Source organism: Musa acuminata, chromosome BXJ1-10 (assembly GCF_036884655.1).
Source record: "Musa acuminata AAA Group cultivar baxijiao chromosome BXJ1-10, Cavendish_Baxijiao_AAA, whole genome shotgun sequence".
Classification (NCBI taxonomy): Eukaryota; Viridiplantae; Streptophyta; class Magnoliopsida; order Zingiberales; family Musaceae; genus Musa; species Musa acuminata.
The window spans coordinates 28,845,214-28,872,689 of NC_088336.1; the positions used below are offsets into that span (position 1 = coordinate 28,845,214).

Here is a 27,476-nt window from a genome sequence, read left to right on the forward strand (position 1 = left end):
GCTAACGTTAAAATCCACCAACCGGAGCAAGTCCCCATCCTGATACCCTGAGTCGGAGCTAATGAACAGGTGTGCAGAGGCCACAACTCGAGTCCCCCACCGTCAAGTACCTGTGGAAGCCCAAGTGGAGGAGAGGGTGAAAAGATGGCAAGTGAAATAGTGGAAGATCATCACCTCGCCTCATCATGCAACACACAAGGGGGATGTCTGCCACTCGATCCACTCAACAGTAAATGCAAGAGCAGAGTTCGTGTCAGCTCAGAATCAGTGCAGTCTAAGTGGTTTTCTTTTAGATCAACAACACGACATCAACAATCCATGAGCCTCGGGAAAGCGGCTAATTTGCAAGTACATTTCTATTTATATATCAGAACTATCGATTTTGGGAAAAGGCTAGTAGAGTAAGATATACCGTGGTGTATATCTTGTACTCGTGGTGAAATAAGATATCTCATGTTGACAGAGAAAAGGTTCATGTGGCATGATCGGAGCCATATATGGTTAGATATTGAATATGTTGTACGAATTCCCATCTGCATCTGATTTTTTCGAACCAAAAGTTAATTAGACGACGGCTGTGTTCTATGTGATATGGGAGAATGCTTGAAGGTGTTATGTAGACAATTAATATTAGCACAAGTGATGAAGTTATTTTGATTGGTTTGCCTATGGTATATTGTACCATTTTGTTTTCTCTCGTTCTAACTTTTCTTATCGCAGTCTTTTTCCCAGGCTTACATATCAGAGGGATGTCATCTGATGAGTTCGAGTTGTTGTCTCAACGAGTCGTGATAATGTATCTGAGTTATGCAACATTGTCCCTGTTTTGCAACGAAGAATCAATCAAGATGGCCAAAGCTTGATGCATGACGAACTCTGTTTTCTTTCTTTTCCTTTTCTTTTTGGTTTTTCAGATCATTAGTCGGCTACGTGTGGAAGGCAGAGGATAAGCAATCACTGGTCACTATGCAGTCAGCTTGTTGATAATTAGATCAGTGCAGGAGGATGCCTCAGAGATGTCGAACACCACAAGTTGGAGCATAAAACTTGACGTAGGGGCGTAAGGCAGGAGCATACGGAGAGGGTAGCCAGCTGCGAGCGAGCGAGCGGCAGCATCGTCTTCTCCATCGCAAGCCACGAAAGCAGCTGTTACATACAGTTCCATTAGTTATCAATCCAGGGCGAGCAAGCAAATGGTCATGGATGGCCACCGGGAACGGCAGCCTCACTTTGTTTTGGTTCCACTGATGGCACAAGGCCACACGATCCCCATGGTCGATCTGGCGCTGCTCCTTGCTGAACGTGGTGTGCTGGTGAGCTTTATCACGACACCCTTCAACGCGTCACGCATCAAGGACACGGTTCGACGAGCTCAGGACTCCCGCCTTCCAATCCGATTCGTCGAGCTCCACTTCCCCTGCCAAGAAGCAGGCTTACCCGAGGGATGCGAGAACATTGATGTCTTGCCTGCACCAGAACTGTTGCTTAACTTCTTTGAAGCGACCCGTCTTCTTCAGCAGCCGCTTGAACAGTATCTCAGTGAACCGCAACAGCCCTGCCCGAGTGTCATCATTTCTGATTTCTGTCACCCTTGGACGCGGAAGATTGCTCGTCGTCTTCGAGTTCCGCGTCTCACCTTCTTCAGTGTTTGCTGCTTCACCCTCCTATGCCATTTCAACATCTCGCACGACAAAGTCTATGATAGGATTGCAGACGACGACGAACCTTTTGTGGTGCCCGGCTTGACGGAGAAGATTGAGGTCACAAAGTCTCAAGCACCAGGATTCTTTCCCAGATCTTTCTTCGGGGAGATGTCAAATGATGTGGAAGATGCCGAGGTCACAGCAGACGGCATCGTGGTGAACAGCTTTGAAGGTTTAGAGAAATCATACATCGAGGGCTACCAAAAGGCCATGGGAAAGAAAGTATGGACGGTAGGACCGCTGTTCCTCAACAACAGGAGCATGACTGATCTGGCTCTAAGGGGGGACACGGCATCGATTGACGCCAGCCGATGCTTGAGTTGGTTGGACACTATGAAGCCCAGGTCTGTCCTGTATGTATGTTTCGGTAGCCTAGCGCGGTTAGAACCTTCCCAAGCAATGGAGATTGGGTTGGGGCTGGAGGCATCTAACCACGCATTTGTTTGGGTGATCAAGGCCAGCGAGGAATCTGAAGAGAGGGTGGAGGAATGGCTGTCGGGAGGATTCCAAGAGAGGGTCAGTTCCAGGGCGCTCATAGTCAAAGGGTGGGCGCCGCAGGCCATGATCCTGTCCCACCCGGCGATCGGTGGCTTCATGACGCACTGCGGCTGGAACTCGACGTTGGAGGGGGTAACGGCAGGCGTGCCCATGATAACGTGGCCTCACTTTGCGGACCAATTCCTCAACGAAAGGATGGTGGTTGATGTCTTGAAGGTTGGAGTGTCTGTTGGGGTCAAGCGACCATCCTTCCTAACATTTGATCAGCAGAGTCGATTGCCGGTGCAGAGGGATGACGTCGAGAGATGTGTGAGGAGTTTAATGGATGAAGGTAGGAATGGCGAGGAAAGGAGAAAGAGGGCCAAGGAGTTGGGGGAGAAGGCTGAGGCGGCCATGAAACAAGCTGGTTCATCTTATTCTAACATCACACACCTCATCGAATGTTTCTCAGCCAGTGCTTAATTACGTGTGCGCCGAGTAGGCCATATTTTATATTTGCATATATACACATGTATACCCTAAGGGGTTCTCGTCATTATGTTTGACTAATTATACATTATCCATTTTAATTAGTTATCTTTAATATTTCAGTTTTTATATTTTCAAAAATTATATTAAAATTTTTATAATTATGAAAGTGAAATATTTAATCTTATATTTCTTCACATATGTTGTTATATGTAAAAATATAACCATTTAAATATCACACGTGTTGTTATATATAAAAAATATTAAAATAAGATTAAAATGATAATTTTATAGGTTAAAAATCAGGATAGAAAGAGGGTTTCATTAGGAAATGAAGTGTTGCAGTACTGTTCAATTGCTTAACCTTTTTTCTTTTATCTTATGAGGTTTTATTGAGAAATGATATGAGGCACCAGGTAGAAATGATCTTTTTCTCTCACTTGTGATCTTGTCTCCTTCTCATCCGTTGAAGCAAAAGAAGGAAAACGCTTTCACATAGAAGAAATTACTATGGATGAGAATAGCACTATAAAATTATCTTTTTAACCCTATTTTAATGTCACTTTTTTGCACGTGACAATACTTACTGTATTTCTATTAGTAAAGTAGACGATGTGAAGATAAACCTGATTAAATATTTTATTTTTATAAATATAAAGATCTCAATATAATTTTTAAAAATATAGAGATCGAGATGTAAAAGATAATTATAGAAGATAATACATAATTAGTCATCTTCTATACATAGAATAGGTTAAAAAAACATCTGATGATTGGAAACATCCTTTCCCTTAATTATTTCAGGTTGCACCATCATGTTATTGGAGAAAACTTTTCCATATCACTTTATGATTCTAGGTATATACTCTTTAAAAAATTTTAATGTTATGTATTTTTTAATAGAATTATAATATTTTTGACATCTCTCAAAGAACATTATAAACCTATATAAAATATTATAACTGAGGCATATACATCTCTCAGCTGACTGCACGTGCTCGGCGGCCGCCCGCACAGTCCTGCGCCCACCGAGCCTGTGTGTTTCAAATGAGAAATCATGTTCATATGATTCAGAAGTCAATGTAATGCTATGTGCGGTGAAGCAGCCGTCACAACATGGATGACTGATTCGACGGTTGCTCGCAACTTCGTTGTCACGTGTAAGAGCGGCAAAGCATGCTGACGACGGTTGACGCTTCATTTTGCAGTTGCTGTGGAAGAGGACGAAGAACAGACACGAGACTGGATGCAGTCCAACCTGCGCAATGCGCAAAAGTCCACGGAATCGACAAAAAGATGTGTGTAGAAAACGTATGGTGAGTTGCCAGTGGCTGATGTCTTCTCCCTTCCAATCCACCAAGCAAGCATCAGGAAAAACCTTATCACCTCAAGGAAGGGGAACCGAATCATCGATCATGGATGGTCACCGTGAAGGGATGCCTCATTTTGTTCTGGTTCCGCTGATGACACAAGGCCACATGATTCCCATGACTGATCTGGCGCTGCTCCTCGCTGACCGTGGTGTGCTCGTCAGCTTCATCACGACGCCTTGCAACGCAGCACGCATCAAGGACACCATTCACCGGGCTCGGGACTCCGGCCTTCCCATCCGGTTCGTTGAGCTCCCGTTCCCCGGCGCAGAAGAAGGCTTAGCGGAGGGATGGGAGAACATCGATGACTTGCCAAGGGCAGAGCTCTACATAAATTTCTACAGGGCGACTTATCTTCTTCAACAGCCGCTTGAACTGTATCTGCAGGGTCAGCAGCAGCCGTACCCGAGCGTGATCATTTCCGACTTTTGTCACCCTTGGACGCTGAAGGTCGCTCGTAATCTTCGAATTCCGCGCGTCACGTTCTTCAGTATGCCCTGCTTCACCCTCTTGTGCACCTTCAATATCTGGCGCTACAAGGTCTATGAGAGGATCGCCGACGAGCACCAGCCTTTCACGGTGCCAGGCTTGAGGGAGAAGATCGAGGTGACTCGGGCTCAAGCGTCAGAGTTCTTTCCCGGACCAATCTTCGAAAACATAGCAAAAGACGTGCGAGAAGCTGAGTTCGCAGCGGATGGCATAGTGGTGAACAGCTTTCAAGACTTAGAACATGCATACATCGAGGGATACCAGGAGGCCATGGGGAAGATAGTATGGACCACGGGGCCATTGTTCCTCCGCAGCAGGAGCGTCGCTGACATGGCTATAAGGGGAAGAAAGGCATCAATCGACGTTGATCACTGCCTGAGTTGGCTGGGCACCATGAAGCCGAGGTCGGTTCTTTATGTGGGTTTTGGAAGCCTCACACGAACAGACCCTTCCCAACTGATGGACATTGGATTGGGGCTGGAGGCATCTGATCACCCGTTTATTTGGGTGATGAGGTACAGCGAAGAGTCTGCAGAGAAGATCGAGCCATGGCTGGCCGGAGGATTTGAAGAGAGGGTCGGTTCCAGGGCGCTCATAATCAAGGGGTGGGCACCGCAACTCATGATCCTATCCCACCCAGCGATCGGAGGATTCTTGACGCACTGCGGCTGGAACTCCACCTTGGAGGCCATCTCGGCAGGCATACCCATGATCACATGGCCACACTTCACCGACCAATTCCTGAACGAAAGAATGATCGTGGATGTGTTGAAGGTTGGAGTGCCTATCGGGGTAAAAGAACCAAATTTCATAGGAATGCAGAGGAGTGAAACATTGGTCTCGAGGAACGATGTGGAGAGGTCTGTGAGGAGTCTAATGGATGAAGGGAAGGAAGGCGAAGAAAGGAGGCAGAGGGCCGAGCGATTGGGAGAGAAGGCTAACGCCGCCATGAAAGAAGGGCGGGGTTCATCTCATTCCAATGTCACACGCTTGATCGAGCACTTCTCGGCCAACGCAACTGTCTTAAGTATGCAACACGCATGAAGGTCTATGGTCATTGAATTGGCATCCTTTGATTAGGTGGTTTGACCTTAGTAGACGTGTTAATAGAATTGTAAAACGGTTGCTTGGATGATTGCACAACTTGTATTTACGGGACTAAAATGGTTATAAAAGTTAACTAAAACATGATACTATAAAGTCTATGGTAAGTTTTCTATATGTTGTGGAAAGTATGAACAAAATAAAAAATTATTAACATACACAAATATTACATCAAACAATCCATGTACATGTTTGTCTGTGACATTCACTTCACTTATTTTTTTTGATGTTCTCGTTGAAGCTTTTGCTGAATCATTAATCATTTGCTCCAATTCTAACATATCTCTTAGCTCCCAATTGTTCTTTGTCGCTATGTTAAGTAGTCAAACTTAGCTCAACCAATACTGCTTCAGCTCATCAATAACTCTAGTGACTTTGACATGAGGTAGGTCGATTATATTGATCTTTGTTCGTTTATACGGATCTCTCAAATGAAGAAAAATATCTTTCTTATTGTGTGCCAATCTCTTAAACGTCTTGCGTCACTTAAACTAAGTGGATACTTGTCGGAGCTTTAACGAGCATCATCTTGTAGACTTTAATGTTTTTTTTTAGGTCTTTTATCCATAAAATTGATCGATCGATTTTTCTTCTACTTAGTTGTCGCCTCTAAGTATGTTCGCATTGTTTTTATTTTTTATTACTATTATATTGAAAAATAAAATGAATGATCTACTCATAATAGAATCAATTATCATTGGTGAAGATTTAACAATCATTATCTTTTATTGAGTCTCTTCAAAGGGTCTTTAAACATATGTAAGACTGAACAAATAAGAGAATTGAAGTATTTGATTTCGCTTATTCTTTTAAAAGTTAAGAAAACAAATATTACTTGACTTCACTCACCTCAAGGACTATACTTCATATATCAAGCTAGTTATTATTTGCTCTTTACTTATATTTTTATTTTTTAAGTATCTAAAATATTTACACTCCTTGCATTGAATAAACTACTATAATTTGTATCCTCATTGTCATCAAACTTAGAAAATAAAAAAATATAATAAAAATAAAAATTTATTTCGACTTAGGATAAATCTTTAATAGTTTTGATGGCCCATGAGATTATACCGTCTCAAATAGTTTTTGTTGCCTATGTCTCGATTATGGTTTTTAACTTTTTGAGGGGGAAAAAATCAGAAAAAGAATTAGTGTGGTCGATCGATATCCTGTCTAACCACAAACTGCTCCGACAAAGAGTATGTTGCCAACTGTATGGATATCATTATGCTGCAACTATATTGCTTCATTAATTCACAAGTAATTCAACCACAGCATGCATGAATTTGCCGAACGTAGAGTGACGAGCATTATGTGCAGCCTAGCAGCTTTATATGGATGAGCCCACACAGAGAAATCAGTCAGCAAATACATAACTTGCTGTTCGGACCCATAATACTGAAAATATATATTTGATCCAAGAATTTAGCTACATGTGCAAGCTTATTTACCTCATCAGATCAGATAAGCAGTCATCCTAGATTTCCAAAAGTAGTACATTGTAACTAGCGAAAAGACTCTGGCAAAGTGATTAGGATATGCTGGTCACAGGTGCCACGAACATTTTAGTCATCCAAAAACAGAACTGAAAAATCTCTATAAATCATAAGCAAGGGTTTAGTCATAATCATCAGCATAATTACACCAAAATAACTAATGAACTTGCCAAAACCTTTATCATGATGCCATGATTGTCAATCTATAGCATGTATCTGAAATGAAGCTTGAAGAAGTTAGGAAAAAACTGACAGTTTGGCTTAATCCTTGGAGGATTTGTTAATAAGAGACTTGTGGATGTGAGGTATCACGCCTCCTCCGGCAATTGTTCCCTTGATGAGGGTATCCAGCTCTTCATCCCCCCTGATTGCGAGCTGCAAATGCCTCGGAGTAATGCGCTTCACTTTTAGATCCTTGCTAGCATTACCAGCCAGTTCTAACACCTCTGCAGTTAGATACTCTAAAATGGCGGCAAGGTAAACAGCAGCTGTCGCCCCCACTCTTCCGTGTGCTGCAACTCGAGACTTCAGCAAACGGTGTACACGTCCAACTGGAAACTGCAAATATATAGTTTACCAGAAGCTTGGTTATACGGGACACAAGACCTGAGTGCGATGTCCATAACAATCATCCTTGTTTGGATCATTTAATAGAAATAGGTCATTCCACCATAGTCAAACAAAAAATCAGGCATCTAACTACCACAATAAATATTTGTTTACACAAATCATTTAGTTTTGAAGTCAATCCACATTATTCTTCTAGATATCAGTACAACAATAATAAAATGTAAACTGATTCCACATAACTTACTTTTCTGTGAAGCCAATATTATGGGTTCATTGCTAATTTATGATGTCAAGGCTTGTCAGTTTATGACTTGGAATTAAGAACTTTGCCGTGGAACAGCTGTTATGTCACGATACATGAGTTATATTCAATATCATTTTGTCAAAAACACAGACTTTTGTGTTCGTCATTTCCAATTCATCGGAGAAAATTTATGTTACTTGCATGTTTCTGATTCCGTCAGTTTTATTCTGTAGAACCAAAGAGGTTTCGAAATACACCTTTACATTCTTTTCTTGCAGCACGAAATTAGGATGCAACTACGACAGGATGAAGGATGTCTGGTGAATGCTAAACGTACACACACAGGTATGTTTACCACACTTCAATTTGCTCCTGCGTGGGATGGATTAATCGTTTTCACCTTTAAAAGGCCTTAACAGTCATTGTTTTCGAGGATTGGGGCACAAGTGGGCAGTCTCGTCCTATACGAGTTATGTTACATTCTTCATCATAATGAGTAATTAATAAATAAAGACAATTTTGGTATTGAATATTTGGGCCTGATATCGAAAGGAGTACAATATTTTCAGATCAGAAGGTTTTCTTTGCAGGAAACTAAATCAAGAAGAAAACAGGCTTGTAGGAATTCTGAAGTAAGAGCTTGCATGAGAAGAGTGATTTTGTAAATCATGGAAAATCTTGGTGGAAGAAGAAATAAATACGTTGGCTAGACCAAGAAATAGAGTATGAGCCAGATCCAAAAATAAACAAAGAAGCAACTTCTGGTCTCTACTAGAACAGCAGAGTTATTGTTAAGGTCTGAGGTCATCCAAAATCTTGCATCTGGTCCAACTTTTCTTTTGAGCAAAAAAACATCTGGTGCATACTAGCATGTTACTCTGTTGATTACAATCAAGGACTACAGCAGTGTGCCAGGCAGATTAATAACAAGTGCTACAGAATGAACTCGCACCTACATGCATGCAGTATTATCCAAAAGACAAAAAAGCAACTATTGTAACCCTGATCTTGTGACATAACGATAATGCAGTATTGATGCCTATTTCTCAGTAAAATGAGGCAGGGAAGGGAGGGAATCTTGCTGGAAAGACCAATGCATTTTTTGGTATAATATTGGAAGTTATAATACTAAAAAGCGACAGAAACACCGTCTGTCTTTTCATAAATAAATCGACTAAAATTTCTATATGAAAGCACAAGTTGAGACTCTGAACCAACAGCAAGATGTACCAAATTGTCATCTGTTTTGATGCTTTTGCTTTGATTCGTCACATGATCCTGCTGCCTGCTAAAACAGAATGACCATATGGATTTTGCGAAACAGGGACCATAATTTCTGACCTTTTGATACTAAACTGTTTATAAGTCCCTGTTGAAAACTCTGATTTGTGCAAAACTTACTTTGTTGGAAAATAGACTCACAGATCTTTCTTTTGATACCTGGATTGAAATATTTGGAATCCAAACACCTGCCCAGTTATCTATTGAAACCAATCCTAGGAATTCTACAAAATAGAGATTTTGTTCTTGGACCTTTGGTCACCAAATTATTTGTAACTCTCCGTTGGAAACTTTGATTGGTATGAAACTTGTATTATCTGAAAGTAGATTGAAATATCTTTCCAATGATACCTTTCTTGAGTGAATTGGAGCATAATTGATAGTTTGAATTATTTATTCAATGTGCCTCTCAAATTCTGTCAGAAATTAAGCTTTGGTCGATTTCGCATATTCCCGTTTTATTCCTTATGGAAATTGATTTCATCTAATTATTTCTTCAAATGAGTTTTATATTATTGATTTGAATTCTGGTATTCTCTTGTCCTTAAACTATTTGTATTCTTGAAACATATTATGTAAAGTTTATGTTATATCATATTATTTCATATGGACGTATGTTCAGTTGTTCCGTATGTGTTTTCGATATGTGCCAAAGTCCTTGTACGCTCTTGTCTTTATTTCCTTTCAAATTTGAATGCATTTGCAATAATGTCTTAAATTATATAAAGGACAATGACAGAGACATCCATGCCGTCTAATTTGCACAAAATAACCCTCCAAATCCTATTAATGTTGCATGACCCACGTATCGCTCTATACAGAAGGCGAAAGCAGCTCCGAGATCCAAATCTAGGAGCCAAGAACACCTTTCTCAGACGACCATCGCTCTTTCACATAAAAAAAAATCCATCTGCATAGAATTTTCCGAAATGTTCCTCGTAACACGTTGAGGAGATCACGGTGGGATCACACCCCAATTTTTTTCACCAGACCAGAATCCAATTATCGAGATTACTTCCTCCTATCGATGGTGTTTAGGACAGTCGCAAAACATCGAACAAGATCCATAGGCAATCCAATAGCAACCAAACAAACGGCTGCTTTGGAATTCAAACAAGAAACGGGAAAGGATGGGGAGCACACCTGGAGACCAGCACGATGAGAGCGGGAGATGGCCTTCTTCTTGTCCTTGTCCTTGTTCGAGTTGGGGACCGAAGTCCTAGCCGTGATGAGGCCCTTAGCGCCTTTTCCAGACATTTTGCCGGGCGAGAAATCGCTCGAAGGGGAGGTCGAGGAGGAGGATGGAGGAGATAGAGAGGAGTGGGGGTGGGTGTCTATGGTATATCACGGTGGAAGCGAAGCGAAGGCAGCGGCCGGCGAGAGAGAGAGAGAGGCGGAATGCCAAAATAGCCACGCCTACGGCTGACCGCCCCACCCAAACATCCGACGGTGGTGTGGGACGACCGCGATGTTATCCAACGATCGTTCGCACCGAGTCTACGTGGTAACGCCACCCCTTCATTTTAGGATCCCTTCCCATATTTTATTTACAGATAATATATTTTTTAATAAATATTTTAATTATTTTGTCTATGTGGCATCAGCTGGTCAGATAATATATTTTAATTAATAAATAATTTAAAATATGTAAATACAATTTATATACGAAATAATATTTTAAAAAAATATATCAATAACTATTAGTTAATACGAGTCATTCAAAATTCAAACAAGTCAACTAATTGATGGTCTTTTAACAAAATCGATTGAAAGGCAATGATGAAAGTATTAATATCTCATCTAATCGTGGATTATCACTTAGATGATAGCATGCATTTAACAACTCGCACCCTTCCCTTATAGTCATCAGTAGCACAATCCTTTGTCCCCTGCCACCTCGATCTTTGGAAGGGCCACACGAACTATCTGTAAGGTGCATTAACCTCCGGCAGCAAGCAAGATTCATCTCTCACTTTTCCCTTTTTATAAGCAACCTATCACCCTCACCAATCATTATTTCGAGAAGGCTGGTACGCATGAACAAAGAGAGTATTAATCCCAAGCGACGTAGCCTAGTTCCCCTTTCCATATGTTTGGTACAAGCGATTATCTTCTATTTATCCCAAACAAGTTCCAACCTTAATAAACGATGCTATTATAGTTGTCCTTCGTTGACGTCGCTCTTAGAGAGACGTGTTCATCAGCCCTTGACATAAATGAGCTCTTAAATGATATATAGGCTCTCGGGAATCAGTCGTCGATCGCACTCCATTAATTGTTTAGGTATAAAAGACTGCTTAGGTATAAAAGCCAGCCCCAAGGCTTAAAGGGGCAAGTACATCTATAATTTTTTATCTCTCAACTAATTTTATCATCGGAGGGGTCGTGTCGAAAACTTTCCCCGATGCTGACCGCTTATGCAGGGATCTTGACAAGTCTAAAGCACACTTAGGGACAATACCAAAACTCACCTCTAGCAAATAAGCAATGTCTCGAAATCGTACCAACCGAACTCGTTTCCCACCCAACGTGGGTTTCTTATACGAGCTTACACTATTAAGACTGAACCAAACCGTATCGACTCTACGATCAACGATGCAACAAAAGACCCAAATGCTTTCTATTTACTTCTAATATTCGGAAGGATAAGAAATCTCGGACTGAATCGGATGGGATGCATCGTTATACCATTTTGGCTTAGTTCGATTGATTAGACTGTGATTTCGACAACCGATTTCAATCGATAAAGAACTGAAGAACTCGGAGGATGCAGTCATGAGCAACAAAAGTGGCAGAGACCACTTGATCCAGATAAGCATATAGAACTGGACTACTACATTCATGGGCTTCGGCAAAAAGAAAAGGTAATACAAAGGTCATGTACCTCCGATTAAGTTGTTTCAAGCTGATATTAGCATTATGCATCCATTTTCTTTGAATAACTTATTGTGTCCAAATGGTGTTAATCTTGTTCGCCGTATTTTTCATATTATTAAATAGAAATAAAAAATCATTCGTTATAATAATTATATGTCATGCATTTAGTTGGTTTTATCTAAACAATGCGACACTATTGTATATCCGTTTGTAAAAGTTAGTTTCTCGAAATCTTTTATAGTTTTTTAGGATTTACAAAAGAGAAAATAAATTAAAAAAATATTTCATTCGAGATCTACAAGCAATCATTTCAACAAACACTTCATAACCAATAAAAAAATCTAGCAAGAACTCAACTATCGATTTGTCACAGACAACTCCGAACACTATGGAATGGAGGTTATGGCTAATTCTATCTCAAGATTATTTAACAAAATAATAATAATAAATTTATCAAATGTTTCTTGTCCTTTATTACTAATTTTTTTTAGCTTTTTAGTTTTCTTTATCTACTTACAAAAACATAACATAAGTGGTATGCACTTATTGAACAATTGGCACAAAATATACACAAATATCCTTCAATCTTTTTATTTTGTGTATAATACTAATCATTCGTATCATCGTCCAATGAGACATAATGGACGAGTTTTGTTATTATATGATGCCACATCAATGTACGTGTCAAAAGTCATCTTTCTCTCTCGTACACATACATTAGCTCTAGGTGGCTTTCGATAACTAATTTCTCTAATTAAATTTTAAATATTTTACTTAATTTTTTTTATTATTAGATTTTTTGAAAACCTTACAATATTTTTTTTATTAATTTAATAAAAATATTTTTTCATACTCCATCAATCATATTGATATATTGTCATCGCATTTAAAAAGAGAGAAAGAAGGAAAGAAAGAGATAATGTGATAAGAGCAACGTGAAGATGATAGACACGATAAAAATATATGAAATATCGAGGAATAACTTATAAAAGATGAAGAAATATTTTATAAAATTAATAAAATAATTAATAGGTAACAAGTAAGGTATCATTTGGTAAAGAAGATTATTTTTAAGATAAAATGTCTCGAAATTTCTGGAATCAAAGATTTAGGTGCCGTTGAGGGATCCGAAGCGAGCCAGTGTGGGACGCCCACCCAGTCTGTTGCACCAACTCATGTTTCTTTATCCACCGACACAATCATGTCCAACTCGAGCATTTCCGTCCGGCAGCGGTCCATTATTATCCAGACCGCAGAGGCACCTCAGCAGCTCAACTCGCCTCGTACAACCCACATCAGGAAGACGCCGGGGGTGGTCGGTGATGCGTCGATGAGGCTCGGTACTTGGGACAACTTTACACTGCTCGCGGAGTTCCCCCTGGCGCCAAAAAGCAAGCGTGGCCCGTTCCACGCTCGCACGACACAGCACGGCTGCCACCGGGTCAGCGGGTAACGAGGCCCCGTGACGGGGGTCGTCCAGACCGAAGTGCTCCGCGCCTCTCCGTATTATTTGCTCTTCTCGTCAACCTCCTCATGATGGACGGCCGGCGGTTTCCTCCCTTTCCAGATCCCAACAGCCGAACACCATCGCATCCGCCGCTCTCACCACTTGCCCTCCCCAATTTTTGTGCGCACCACACTTGCTGCCCTGCGCATTCCCAACGAGTCCTGGTAGCAGGAAAGTAAAAGGGAAACAGAGAAGATTTTAGAGGAAGAAAAGAAGAATAAGGCAGGAAACGCACATCCTTGGGTGATCTCAGGTTTGACTTCGAAATGAAAGTCGTGCGCCATTTTCTTACTTCCTTCCCTTCTTTCGTTAGATTTCTTTTTGTTGTTCTATGAGCAGCCATCAACGACATGGGACGACAGACTAGATCGATCATTAAGATTGCTCTTGATTATTCCGGAGAGCGACGCTGTCTTTTGTCTACCTTTTCCTTGCCTCTCCTTTCGCTGTACCTACCACGGGACCTTCCAGTAGCATCGCTTCTTGCAAGCAAACCCACACCCACCCACCAACTCACAACCGTGACTCGCCCCCGGTTTATTCACCCGTCCGTCTTCTGTCCTCTTATTCGTCCATGTGTGGATGCCGGTGTTATCATTATACGCAGGTTCTCCGCCTCGAAGCTGTAAAAGAGAAAAACTTCTTTTCTGAATTGATGCGCCTCTTCCAGGAACAGCTCCTAGTGGGTTCTCATTCATCCTCCGTCCCCACCTACCCGTAGGCGTTTAAAACAACGTCAAGAAGCAAGAAAAACTTTTGGTGCTTCTTTCCACAGGTGCAGCCAGCCAGCTGCCGCCGCTGCCGGTGCAATTTGGGAGCTGCGAAGCGGGAGAAGGGCCTCTTCGTGCCGTTTCGGAGATGAGCTACGGGAGCAGCTCGATCACTTCAGGTTTGGTTCCCCTACTCTCTTTCCTCCATCACCGATTTATCCGTCCCATCACGCACTGGGGAGTCAGGAATGATCGATCGATCGAAACATTGAATAAATTTAGGTGCCAAGACTCCCGCGAGGACGTTCGAGTACGGGAGGACACATGTGGTCAGACCCAAAGGGAGGCACCTGGCTACTGTTGTGTGGCTTCATGGCCTAGGTGATCACGGAGCAAGGTAACTTCTTCTTGCTAATGTCTCCGATGACTGGATGATTGATGTTCTAAGCTGCGTTGGCACATTTGAGCCATGGTGTCGGTGCACCCAGGAACAGCTGCTATCGAACACCGGGTTTGGCTGTAAAATGGATACCTATGAAATATGATGCCCACAGACCAACTCCCTACCTTTTGATCTGAGGCATAAGTTTACCGGCATTGATGGCATTAATGTTTTCTCGAGTCTAGCAGGCAGCACAATAGAAGAGTAGATCGAAATACCATGTTAAACTGTTGGCATTTTATGTTGGGGCTGTTGGCATCTTTGTCTCGAGTCATTATATCTCAAGTCTACCTATTTGCTCCAGTTTACTAGCAACCGATAGGATGATTCCGTTCATTCTGTCTCTCGACAAATTTGCGTCGTCCCGCTTCCCCCAAGTATTTCGAGAACTGGCTTATCCTTTCTTTTTGTGGGAAAAGAGGATCCTTTGCCCGATACCTCAATCAGTTCTATAAGAGAGAGGATCACATTGTAAAGTTAGAAAGTGAAGAGTGTCATCCACTTGGAATTTTTTTTCTGTAACTTTTCTTTGTGGACATTTGCCAGTTGCATAAGAAAATATGATTCAAGGCTTGATGCTGGGACCATTAGTGTACTAGCTTTCTTTCAACTCTTCCCCTGTTTTTTCATTATGGAGCAAAAGACCTTTATGGTTAATGAAGAATCAATGAGTTTGATTAGATTTGGAGAAGCATCCAAAAACACAACCTGAGATATGATGTTAGTCACCAAAACAAAAAGTTCAGGGCAGCATAGAATTCAATTATATCTGCTTCAGCTGTTATTTTAGTAAATTCTTTGTGTTACAATTATCTTTGTTTTTTGTTCAAGGTGTATTAGCACATAATAATGAGAAGTGCACAATCTACAGTATAATCGACTATCTTGTGTTAACTGGTTCCTAGTTGAGACCCAATTTTGTTTGAAAGCTTTCAGTGTAGTATGTGCTTTTGTGCATTTTGTCATGTCAGCATGATAGTCTATTGATCTATTAGTTCACACCAGGGTTTCCCAATTTTTAGCATTACAGTTTGTGTTGCCCAGCCACCTACCTAAATAGCATATACCGGTGAAGCATGTCCTGCCAGGTAAATGGCACGAGACGCCAAAAAAGAAAAAGAATGTTCTCCTCAACTGTTCTTCTTTCCAGCCTCCCCTCAATGAAATGCTGCAGCAAGGAAATTGACGAGTGTCAATGAGGCAATGGAGCAACGATCCCTTTGCACCCTCGAGCACAAAACCAAGGGAAAGAAAACCTTGATCGGTTTAAAGGCTGTAACAGGAACCACTCTGGTTCTCGTTGCCTGTTGGTGTGGACAGCAGGATAGTTGATGTAAAATATGTTTCTGCATATATTGGCATGGAACCCCATTATCAGGTCTTGTAACCACAGTGGCAAAGCTCTTTGACTGAAATTATGGTTGAAGACATAATTATTGTTTTGAAATTTTCCTTTAGGAAGTTATACGTTTTAGTGACTCATCAGCTTATCATGTATGAATTTATGTCTTAAAACATAGTATATTATCTGCATCACATGAATTCGGTGTTCTTGTAACATTTTGGGAGGATTAGAACTGTTATTGGGCTAACTAAATGGTAATGGCTTTATTGGTTCCATATACTCATTTCAGCTCTTTCTTCAAATGTTTCATTCATGAATTGATTTTGGAGATTATACAAATTCAAGCCTGAGTATATGATCTCTCTTAGAAACACTATTTGAAATTCAAACTAGTAGTAGCAGAAGCTAAAAGGAGGTTCATTTTTCATTTGCATTTAGTTTTATAGTTTATCAGGCATAAATGCATTCTTCGCTCATGGTTGCAGACTTCTCCCATGTCCTGACTTCACAATGACTTGTTCAACAACTTTTTACTGGTTTCGTTTCGTCTCACCGTATCAAAATAGTTGAAACTAGGGAAAAAAAAAAGTTGTTCCTATTTGTGAAGGAATATGGCATTTGCAATCTTAATCTGGTATTTCTTGTTTATGCTGCAGCTGGTCCCAACTCCTGGAAACCCTCCCTCTCCCAAATGTAAGAACATAATTACAGTTGTTCACATAACAAGGAGAATATGCAATCATGCTTACTAATGCCCCTTTATGTAGCTACTATGACTTCGGCTAGTTCACTATTTGCTTGTTTTGTCATAATTTATATGAACTTGGTTTGACGTGTGCAGATTAAGTGGATTTGCCCAACCGCCCCAACGAGGCCTGTAGCAGTTTTTGGTGGTTTTCCTTCAAATGCTTGTAAGTTAACTAGATTGATAATTTATATTATATCTTAACTTGTAGTTATTGTTGTTGGGGTGTGTGTGTCCAAATCAACTTCTTAATACATGAGCTCCCGCCAATGTGGGGTTTAGGAAGGATCAATGTACGCAGCTTAGAGAGGCTGTTCAAATTAACCTCCAATAGTTGAATACTCAAATGACAAATCGATATTTGAATCTTACCATATCCCCTAATGATTAAATTTTTTATGTGGCTTAAGAGAATAGTGTCATATATCTTATATACATTGGTGGGAACTTATAAGATTTGCTGTTTTCTAGGGTTTGATGTCGGAGATCTGTCGGAAAGTGGTCCTGAGGACATTGAAGGAATGGATGCATCAGCTGCACACATTGCAAATTTGTTATCAGCAGAGCCTGCTGATAGTATGTTTCGACGGAATCAAATTTGGTTTTTTGTGTCTATACGTATATGATGTGTCGCACCATTAATGTGTCCTTTGCAGATTACTATGGATAAGCTACCCGTGTTAAGTGTTTTGCATGTCCTTTGATTGATCAGAATTAGTAACTTTTTATGTTGTTTGACTTGTTATTACAGTCAAACTTGGTGTTGGTGGCTTTAGTATGGGTACCGCCACTGCCCTATACTCTGCAACTTGTTGCGCTTATGGGAAATATGGAAGTGGCAAGCTATACCCTGTCAATTTAAGTGCTGTTGTTGGTCTAAGTGGCTGGCTTCCATGTGCCCGGTATATTGTGCACTCATAAAGATACATCTTTCCTACTGCCATATTTTTTCTTCATATACACTTAGAGATATCTCATCTGCCATGCAAATTCTATTCTTTCAGGAGCTTAAAGAACAAGTTGGAAGTCTCTCAAGATGCCGCGAGACGGACTTCATCCTTGCCTATTTTACTTTGCCACGGAAAAGGCATCTCTTCATACATTGACATGCAAATGAGCTTTATCATTCTGCACATAAAAACTGCTTCTTTATTATTCTTTCAAGATGCATGCTTTGCCTTTTTGGTTCTTGCATTCTATTTACATGGAATAAGTGGGACATTGAGATTCTTTTCGGTGAAATCACATCCAAAAAAAAAAAATCTATTTAGGAAAGTCATGAACATACAAGATAATTTTATCGATGTACAGTATTCCCATGTTCCATTTGACAAATAATGAGGCATTATACAAGAGAATATATTGTGCACCTATTATCCAAAATACGGTATGCAGAAAACTGAAGTCAGTTGATGATCTAGTCGAGTGGATAAGCCTTAGCTTGAGGGAAAATCATATTTGGAGTATTGCTCAACACTCTACCCAAATTCATGTGAATTGCTCTTTCTATGAGTTACAAAAGATTTGGTGTAAACTGATTCAAAATATACCAATGACTATTGCTCTTTCCTGGAAGTTTGATGTACCAGCTGAAATTTTGGATATGAACATATTTTCTTGTTTCTTCTAGTGCATCCTGGATATTTAGTCAATAATGGTTAGTCCGCTAGCAGGTGCGGTAAATATTTCTGTTCAGTATAGGATTCCTTTGACTGTCACTAAAAGACCATTCTTGATCAAAATAATCAAAAGATTTATTTGCTTGACTATATGAAAACTGTTGTTTCTGTTCATATCGGAGCATCGTTCAAATTGATACGAGTAATAATTTGTTCTCAAGTTCTTTATGGAAGTTGCATTTGATCCTCATGATTCATCCAAAAGCTGCAGCAATATTGCATTCTGGTATTCCAAATGTTTATCCCAGTAGTCCAAGTTTTAGAAGTTGCGCGACTTCCCTGTGGAGCAGTGTTACATTTTACAATAATACCTTAAAATTGAATTCTTACAGGAGATGATGTAGTGCTGTATAAACATGGAGAGAAATCTTCTCAGGTTCTAAAATCAGTCGGATTCGAGAATGTTACTTTCAAGACATATAACGGGTACGTGACACCTTTTTTCTTGCATAGCCATTCTCATTCAGTGAATCAAGTTGCTTGTGTTAAGATTGTTGAAATTATTATTATGTAGGCTCGGCCACTATACAGTCCCGGGAGAGATGGAGGACGTCTGCAAATTTCTCGTTACGACGCTGGGACTCGACGGATCTTATTCTTAAGTAACGAATGATGTTTCGGATCGAGAAAAGATTGAAGTGCGTGCTATAGTCCATAGATGATAACATCATGGTTCTCTGTCATAGATACGGTAAAGCTGGATTGGGAAGGAAAGCCGGCCCTGGTTCTTCTGCTTAATGTGCCTTGTACAGAGAATGTTGTGCTATCAACTCTGAGTATCTTATTCACAGGTTGTGTTTGCTTGCTATGTGTACCATGTTTTGGCTTGTGCTTCACCAACACGGTGGTGTCGGGATGCATTTGTTTTACCCGGATTTATGTTATATATGCACTGAATTTGGCATCTTTGTTGTTTTTCTGAAGCCAAGCTATGAACAAGTAATCCTAGTAGTTCGTGGTATTCAAAATTTATGTGAGAGAAAGTATAGAAGAGAAATGAAGATAATTTAGTGGTCTTACAATTAATTGCTTTATATGATGAAGAATTTAATTTCTTTTATTTTTTTAATCTCAATTCATGAGGTTATTTGACTTAGTATGAATCGGGTTAACATATCAGATGACCATCATCCGGTAATTATATTTTAATTCTTTGCCTTGTGAGGACGCACGGAGAATCGATCGACGCTTTCTGGTAACCATACCACTTCAGTCGTCGCCCTTTCTTTTATTTATCCTTTTCTTTCGGTTCACTCCACGTGGGTGGGGAACGGTGAGCTAAATAAAAGCGCCACCGGATCCAAAGCCCAATTAAACCCAATAACACGGGCCCCCTTTTTATATAGTTAATCATCCACCAAGCCTAACAAATAATAATAATAATAATAATAATAATAATAATCGAATAAAGCTTTTATTTATTTATTTTTTCCCTCCGTTTGCCACGAATCGGTCTTAGGAGACGATCTTTGCGTCGACTTAAGCCCTTCTCTCTCTGTTTCGCGACTTTTGTTTCCTCCTGATCTGAGCCATGTCTCTGCTCCTGAGGCGACTCTCCTCCCACGTTTCCTTCTCGTCGCTGAGCTCTCCTGGTCGTCTTCGCAGTGCCTTCCCGGACGCCATCAATGGCCACCGTCGCTTTCCATTCGGCGCCGCCGCTGCCCTCTCCGCTGGAGTCGCCGTCTACTATTACGCTTCGTCACCCACCGTCGTAAGCCCCATCCCGCACGTCCTCCTCACATAGGATATCGGCCTTCGATGATCCACATAGGACCGATTTATTTTTTTCTTTTTTTGTCTATTGTTTGATTAGATCGATCCTTTTGGTTCGGATTTCCAACCGTATATCGTTCGTAGTTGGTGAATAGTTTGTTGTTGTGGTCTGTATGCATGTAATTTGCGCTTGCTCATGTGTAGATATCGGACAAGGTTATAGGTAAGGGATTTTGGGGGTAATCTTAGTTTTTGTTTCTAGTTATGGGGAGAGCACAACAAAATGCTCTCCGAATTTGAAAGAGAATAAAACGAGACAAAAAAAGGATGGGGCATAAACATATTACCATGCTACTAATTATGGGGATTTAGGATGCAAAGTATTTCACAGCTTTATGAAAGTATTGCGATTATGGAATATGGATAACGAAGAAGGAATGGACGATGAATTACAGTCCATGAACTAATAACAAGTGTACTATTGAAGATACTCTTATGTATGGGTTGTTGCAGTGCCTTCCACTAGTGCTGGATTTGGACTTACATTCATTGCTGAACAAACTTTATTATTTGGAGTGATTTCTTTGTTCATGGTTGATATTAGTATGCCATGCTCTTTGTCCTTAAATTTGTCCTGAGGCCATCTTGTCGTAAGTTCAATACAATGATCAGTTTTCTGATGTTACAAAACTTGGAAATCCATTAATTGACACATGTCTCAATGCTTGTAATATTTAACTCCACTTAGTCTTAAGTTTTCTTTGTCTGGCTCGTCAGCCGCTGTTTTACATTCCTAAATTGGAGTGTTATTAAATTTCTAGCAGCATTTCTATGTTTTCAGCAATGAATGGCCTAATAGCTGATTGTCTGTTCTCATCTTTGTAGGCTCAACTTGACCCCAAGATTGATGAATCAATTATTAAAGTTGGTAAGTTCCAGTCAACTTCTTTATTGATAGCAAATTTGAGTGATTTCAGGTGTTCCCATTCTTGCTAACTAGTAAACTACTGAATAGTTTCTTATGCAATTTTTTTTATGGCTGGGCATTTTTTGCTAGTATGATTTTCTACAGAGCCAATGACAGTCAAAGATCCATGGAAACCAACCCCCAAATAGTTGGGACTTTGTGGCTTGGTTGTCGTTGCATTTTTTGCTATTATTTATGAGCCCTTGATGTTGCCATTTAAATTGATGTGAAGACTTTCCAGAACGTGGCTAATAGGATAGCTTCTGAAAATTGTAAAAGTCTACATTAAGAAAGCTTCTAGAGTATCTTTCATGTTAAATAGGATTCTAGAAGTTAGCTGGTGTGAAGTCTCTCTTAATTTTTGCCACTCTGAAATGGGATGAGATGCTACTTTCATGCACCTCTGCTTTATGCATCTTATTATTGCTGGGATTCTTGTTTAAATAAACTGCATATCTGCTACTAAGCATGTTGAGCTTTCTGGTGACACACTGTTGTTTGGCCCAAACCTATGTTTCTTAGGATGAACTTCTAAACTTCTGCTTGCTTGTTTAATTTCATTAGACATGGCAATCTTGATAAGGAACTCTAAGCATTTATACAACTATTAATTATCCCAGGCGTTTATACAACAGTTCCACTTGTCAAGCATGCAATAACTATTAATTATCCCAGACACATTACATTAGTGGCATACTTGATGAACAATTAGTTTATAACCTCATCATTGGTGACATGTTCTTCATTAGTTTATAACCACTTTTGTGACTGATATATTCATGATATGTTACATGTTTAATTTATTTTCTTTATTTTGCAGCTCTGGACCCTGAAAAATGGTTAGAATTCAAGCTTCAAGAAACTGCAAGGGTCAGTCATAACACTCAATTATTCAGGTACTTCATCTTGGTTCTGTTTCTATTGCATTTGTATTTTCCCTTGGGCTTGAAACTCTTGCTATCTTTTGCTTCTGGTGTGGGCTTTATGTAGTTTTTCCATGTGTCTCTATAGCTGAATACTTTTGGCTTGTGATTATGGAGATTCTTTGAATGCCATTCGAGGTCTCTCGATATAACCCTATACATAACTGAACTATGTTATTTGTTCTTCAGGTTCTCATTTGATCCTACTGCCAAACTAGGTCTGGATGTTGCTTCTTGCATTCTCACAAGGTATTGTTCTGATTATTAAGTGCTTTATCAAACTATGGAATAGTATGTGGCTGAAAAAGTAAGTTATCTGAAGCAGTTCATTATGTTTTCTCCTGAATGTATAAGGCCTTTTCCCCGAGAAATATGAGATATGTTATAAAACATCAACTTATAACTAAGGTCTGATGAGAAATGTGACAATTTGCAATTTTACTAACTGTTGACATTCATTAAGGTTTTAAAGATATAGCCTGATACTTTTCTAGGACTAATAAAGCATTCTAACCCAAGAAGTTGGACATAACAATAGTTTTCTTTTTATTTTTTGTGTGAAGGGTAAGTGACAAAGGTGGGATTTGAGCTCAGGACTTTGCGATAATCTGTCAAGACATAACAATAGTTGTTGGAACTAGAAAACAGTTCTTGAAAACACTCTTAGGCTTGGAAAGATTCTAGAAGGGTAGATGACAAGGTTTATACCAAAAAAAGGAAAAAACTAAACTTCCTGTTCTTGAAAACACTCTTAGGCTTGGGGGACATTTTCTCAAGCAGTGATCGCTTGACAGAGGGGTTAGTATTGGAGTAGGTGATATATAGTAGGAAAAGTATGGCAAACGAAGAAAGATTTTAGGTAGGTGATTTATACTTGTATTTCCTTGCTTTTTTCATGATTCCGAGCATGTGCTCATATTGTTGATTGTCCTTTCTTTCATCATATTTTATGTTCTGGTTGAGTAAGTTTGTTGTAATGGTTTTAGTATGTCCTTTTCAACTATATCTTCACCATATCGATCGCAGGGCTCCAGTTGGAGAAGAATCAGAAGGGAGGAGAAAATATGTGATTCGTCCGTAAGTACTTACGAAGAAGATATCATGATTGTCTAATCCTAGTAGGGACTTTAGTATCATTGACATTGCATGGCATTGTATATTATAAAAGTTCAATTCTTCATCGAGTTATCAATGCTTTGTATCTAGACAGTAGGAATGTTTTAACATGATGCACAAGTTCGCTTTTGTGATCATATGATGCTGGATTTAGCTTCCCCCTCGTATTTTATTGAAAATAAAGTGAACTCAAGGCTTGTTTTAACTTATATTCGCCAAAAACATAAGGTGAGAAATTTGAAATTATGAGTGCTCATTGACCATTTATGTTACTGTGTTTCTGTATGTGTACCTTAGCAAAGCCGAAACTTGTAAGCATCAAGCATCAAGCATCAATTAGTTTTCATCTAAAATTAGCCTAACATCTGCATGTAGTTGTTTGGCCTATCCCAGCATGGACTTGACTGAACCAATGTAGTTCATGCAATTTGCTGTGTGATATGCCTCTATGAATCTTTTTTACATTTTGTGGTGCACTGTGCCTGAATGGTTTTGAGCAAATAACTACAACTTCTATGCCTAGGGATGTAATTATATAGTTTGTATTATTTTACTGTTATTATCTGATGCTTTAACTGGTTTTCTAACTCATTGGAAAGACTATCATGAGTTTTTTTGTTCTGTTTATTTTGGTTGCTACATTGAAACCTAGATATGCAAATGTTAAAGAAAATTATCTTTATTGCTAATGTCTTCAGGTTCTCTAAGAATCATTATTTCATAGTATCATGTAAACTTTTAAATTTGTTTATATATGTTCATGCAGTCATAATCTGTTGGTTTGTCTTAGGTATACTCCCATATCAGATCCGGATTCAAAAGGTTACTTTGATTTATTAATCAAGGTTTGTTTTCTTAAGAGCACACCAAGATAAAGTTCTCTCCGCATGGTTTACGAATGAGGCTCTGCAACATCAATGGTTTCTCATCTTAATTAGTCCTCTAAAAATGCTGTCTATTGCTGCAGGTATATCCAGAAGGGCAAATGAGTCAGCATTTTGCAACCTTACAGCCTGGCGATGTTGTTGAAGTTAAAGGGTAACGAGAACAATTTTAAAAAAGATTTACGAGGAAAAAAAACTCATTTATCAATTTTACCAGTTTTTTTTTGTTTTCTTTTCTAGGCCAATTGAGAAGCTCAGATATAGCCCAAATATGAAAAAGGACATTGGAATGGTAAGGGATCAGTGATAGGTATCATAATTTGTTCTAGAACTTTTTCTTCGTGGTGATCATTTTTCTGTATGATACGATAGCAAGATAAATATTATAATCATTTATGGTATTGAATCCTTATTAACTATCATGCAATTTTTTTCTTTCCAGGATGTAGTTGCTACCAAAATAGTGATATATTTGTGCAACATCTCCAAATATTACATATGTCCATGAGCCTGTGGTGTTCTTCGTCTATATTAATTAACATGGCAATACACCAATCCCTATTGAAAATTTTGGAGGCCAATTGAGCATTAAATTGATACATTCCACCACATCTGACATCAGCATGTGTAAGGTTGTGTGCGCATGAATTTTTGGCCTGCGGTTATGAAAATAGTGATATGGCTTTGACTAAAAGGCTGATTTATGTTTTGCTTAATTATGTTAAAAGAAGGAGTCCACCATGATATGCTAATGCTTCAACAAGAATTTTAGCTAATGGAAGAAAATCACATAGTAGAAGGACTATGATAAAAACATATAAATTGGCCTTTAAACACTATTCCATAACCTGAAAGATGACATTGGTAAAACTCCTATATTTTGGTGTCCGCTAAAAGGGTTCTCATGCTAGTTGCATAGGTTGAGAAATTTTTTTGCATTTCCCGTAGTGAAAATCTTGTGATTCATGTTTCACACCAAGATTCTATAGAGATGTCAATGCCTTTCATCTATTTAGTCTATAAGCTTTCGCATGATGGCAGAGTCTGCAAGACCTATTTACCACACCTTCTATTTGTTACATGAAACCACCAATCATGTAAGCTGAAAAAGTCATTCTGGATATCCAGATCTATGACTTTGAAGATTATTCATTCTGAAGGACTGTACACTAAATTCAGAACTCTCTATGTGTATTTATAGATGCATTTAAGAGTGAAGTTTGGTTTAGCATCCGTTTGGCAGAAGTTTGCAGTGGAAGTCACAATAATGTTGTCTGATGGAAATTGGTGCATGTTTTGTATTTTATCTCAAGTTCTGGTGTTTGCATGCTGAAGTTACATGAAACCACTAATCATGTAAGCTGAAAAAGTCATTCTAGATTTCCAGATCTATGACTTTGAAGATTATTCATTCTGAAGGACTGTACTCTAAATTCTGAACTCTCTATATGGATTTATTGACGCATTTAAGAGTGAAGTTTGGTTTTAGTATCCGTTTGGCAGAAGTTTGCAGTGGAAGACACAATAATGTTGTCTGATGGAAATTGGTGCATGCTTTGTATTTTATCTCAAGTTCTGGTGTTTGCATGCTGAAGTTTTGAATTTGTCCTAGATCCCAACCGGGGGTAATGCAGAAATTTATCAAATAACATTACATGTTTTGATTGCTTATGCTTGTATTTCATTCTTAGATCGCAGGGGGCACAGGTATTACACCAATGCTGCAGGTTATAAAGGCTATTTTGAAGAATCCTGATGATAACACCCAGGTGACTTTTTACTTTCACCTTTGAGGTTCGTGGCTACTAACATTATAAAAATTCGGCCATTGACATAAGCGTGATTTTGATTCTGTTTCGGAATTGATTGGTGCCTAACATTCTAGTATATACTATTAGAATGTTGCTTTATTATGGTCTACAGTTAGTTAAATCTTGTTTTTATAATGGCTTCTTGATGAATCAGGTATCCTTGATTTATGCTAACATATCACCAGATGATATCTTGCTGAAAGGGGAACTTGACAGACTCTCTACAAGCTACCCAAATTTTAAGGTAGCTCACCTGAGAAACTTCCTCTTTAGATACAAACTGATTCTTTTTTTTTCTAATTAATTGTTTTTCCTGTCTATGAAAATTGCAGGTATTCTACACAGTGGATAAGCCTTCCAAAACCTGGAGAGGAGGTACAGGATATGTATCAAAGGACATGGTTTTAAAAGGCTTACCAAGTCCTGGAGAAGAGACACTGATACTCGTGCGTTGTTTCAATTTCTTTTAAATCTTGAACAGCTATTAGTTCTTTTTTTTTCCTTATTTGGTGCTTTGAGTTACTTATATAGCTCTCAACTTAATTATTGGTGGAATTGGTAATTTCCATGTCAATCTCAGTGACCATAAGGAGGTTTAGGAATGTTACATACAAGTCTGAGAATGTAGTTTTTAAAACTATTAATAGCTCGCATGAGGGTACTCGATTAGGATTCATCTGATGTCCTAAACTGGTAGTGTAGGAAAAGGATTTGAGAACCAAAACCTATAACTGAAAGTAGCAACTCCCGTAGTGATAGTGAATGCTAATAAGTGATGTCTTTGTTTTCAATTCAATATCAGCAGGAAATTGCAATAGATTATCTTGCAGAGAACCATCTTACTGACCAAGGACTAACAAATTGATAAACTTTTGATTTCGTTGCATCTTTACAGGTATGTGGTCCCCCAGGTATGATGAAGCATATATCTGGAGACAAGGCAAAAGACAGGTCGCAAGGCGAGGTAATTTATATATACTCGTATCTAGATGGTCTTCTATTATTCCTTATCCTTAGATGGATCTTGCAATGTGTCGGTAAACATTATATATACAGTGTTAGTAATAAATCAAGTAAATAATGAATCATGTAAAGCAAGTTTCAAGATCGCAAACCATTGAAGTTGTGTCGGTGCCTTAATTCAGAATGTTCTTTCATATATTTGTTAGTTTGCTTCTTCGACATGCCACGTTAAGAAACATATGGTTTCATGAGTTGATATACTTTAACGAGCTTTTAGTGACTATTTAAAGTAGTAGAATCCTTATCGTTGTCTGGATACTTTCTGGTGCAGCTCACCGGCATACTTAAGGAGCTGGGATACAGCGAAGAGATGGTCTACAAATTTTGAGCCTGAAATTATGCAAGATTGAGAAGATGCTTCTTGTTGGTTGTCTGATGCCAGCGGGATTTCTCCGCTTAAACCAACCATGTTAGATAGAATAAGCGGTCGACAAGCTTGGAACAATTTGCCATTCCACAGAATCCTTTTCACGCTATTGAATAAAGCTTGTTTTACATACTGCTGAAG

The 27,476-nt window shown here is 39.2% G+C and overlaps 5 protein-coding genes across 9 annotated transcripts; 4 read left to right on the plus strand and 1 right to left on the minus strand.

Moving 5' to 3' along the window:
- The first annotated feature begins 794 nt into the window (after positions 1–794).
- LOC135595997 (UDP-glycosyltransferase 73C4-like) lies at positions 795–2,791 on the plus strand. The gene has a single exon (XM_065087608.1). It carries the CDS (start codon positions 1,194–1,196, stop codon positions 2,661–2,663), a length of 1,470 nt encoding a protein of 489 aa, XP_064943680.1. The 5' UTR covers positions 795–1,193; the 3' UTR covers positions 2,664–2,791.
- A 1,197-nt stretch (positions 2,792–3,988) lies between these two features.
- Positions 3,989–5,747, plus strand: LOC103968812 (UDP-glycosyltransferase 73C5-like). Its single transcript, XM_009382134.3, has one exon. It carries the CDS (start codon positions 4,004–4,006, stop codon positions 5,570–5,572), a length of 1,569 nt encoding a protein of 522 aa, XP_009380409.2. The 5' UTR covers positions 3,989–4,003; the 3' UTR covers positions 5,573–5,747.
- A 1,460-nt stretch (positions 5,748–7,207) lies between these two features.
- LOC135595998 (histone H2A variant 1-like) lies at positions 7,208–10,693 on the minus strand. The gene is made up of 2 exons (XM_065087609.1): positions 10,370–10,693; positions 7,208–7,689 (listed from the first exon to the last, which is right to left on the minus strand). The coding sequence occupies exons 1-2, from the start codon at positions 10,481–10,483 to the stop codon at positions 7,393–7,395; spliced, it is 411 nt and encodes a 136-aa protein (XP_064943681.1). The 5' UTR covers positions 10,484–10,693; the 3' UTR covers positions 7,208–7,392.
- Positions 10,694–13,306: 2,613 nt separating this feature from the next.
- Positions 13,307–19,319, plus strand: LOC135584570 (uncharacterized). 5 transcript variants are annotated; one of them, XM_065087612.1, is made up of 10 exons: positions 13,307–14,292; positions 14,386–14,499; positions 14,603–14,717; positions 16,764–16,800; positions 16,949–17,018; positions 17,324–17,428; positions 17,604–17,754; positions 17,857–17,939; positions 18,864–18,957; positions 19,046–19,319. In XM_065087612.1, the coding sequence occupies exons 2-10, from the start codon at positions 14,469–14,471 to the stop codon at positions 19,131–19,133; spliced, it is 774 nt and encodes a 257-aa protein (XP_064943684.1). In that variant the 5' UTR covers positions 13,307–14,292; positions 14,386–14,468; the 3' UTR covers positions 19,134–19,319. The 5 variants fall into 5 exon arrangements, with proteins under 5 accessions (XP_064943684.1, XP_064943683.1, XP_009380413.2 ...); XM_065087611.1 differs by having other exon boundaries at positions 13,307–13,863; positions 13,950–14,499; XM_009382138.3 differs by having other exon boundaries at positions 13,307–13,863; positions 14,281–14,499.
- A 659-nt stretch (positions 19,320–19,978) lies between these two features.
- Positions 19,979–27,465, plus strand: LOC135596000 (NADH-cytochrome b5 reductase-like protein). Its single transcript, XM_065087616.1, has 13 exons — positions 19,979–20,242; positions 21,130–21,172; positions 22,032–22,107; positions 22,324–22,383; positions 23,161–23,211; positions 24,041–24,095; positions 24,218–24,288; positions 24,375–24,426; positions 25,826–25,903; positions 26,100–26,189; positions 26,278–26,391; positions 26,841–26,909; positions 27,240–27,465. Exons 1-13 carry the CDS (start codon positions 20,063–20,065, stop codon positions 27,294–27,296), a joined length of 996 nt encoding a protein of 331 aa, XP_064943688.1. The 5' UTR covers positions 19,979–20,062; the 3' UTR covers positions 27,297–27,465.
- The last annotated feature ends 11 nt before the right edge of the window (positions 27,466–27,476 follow it).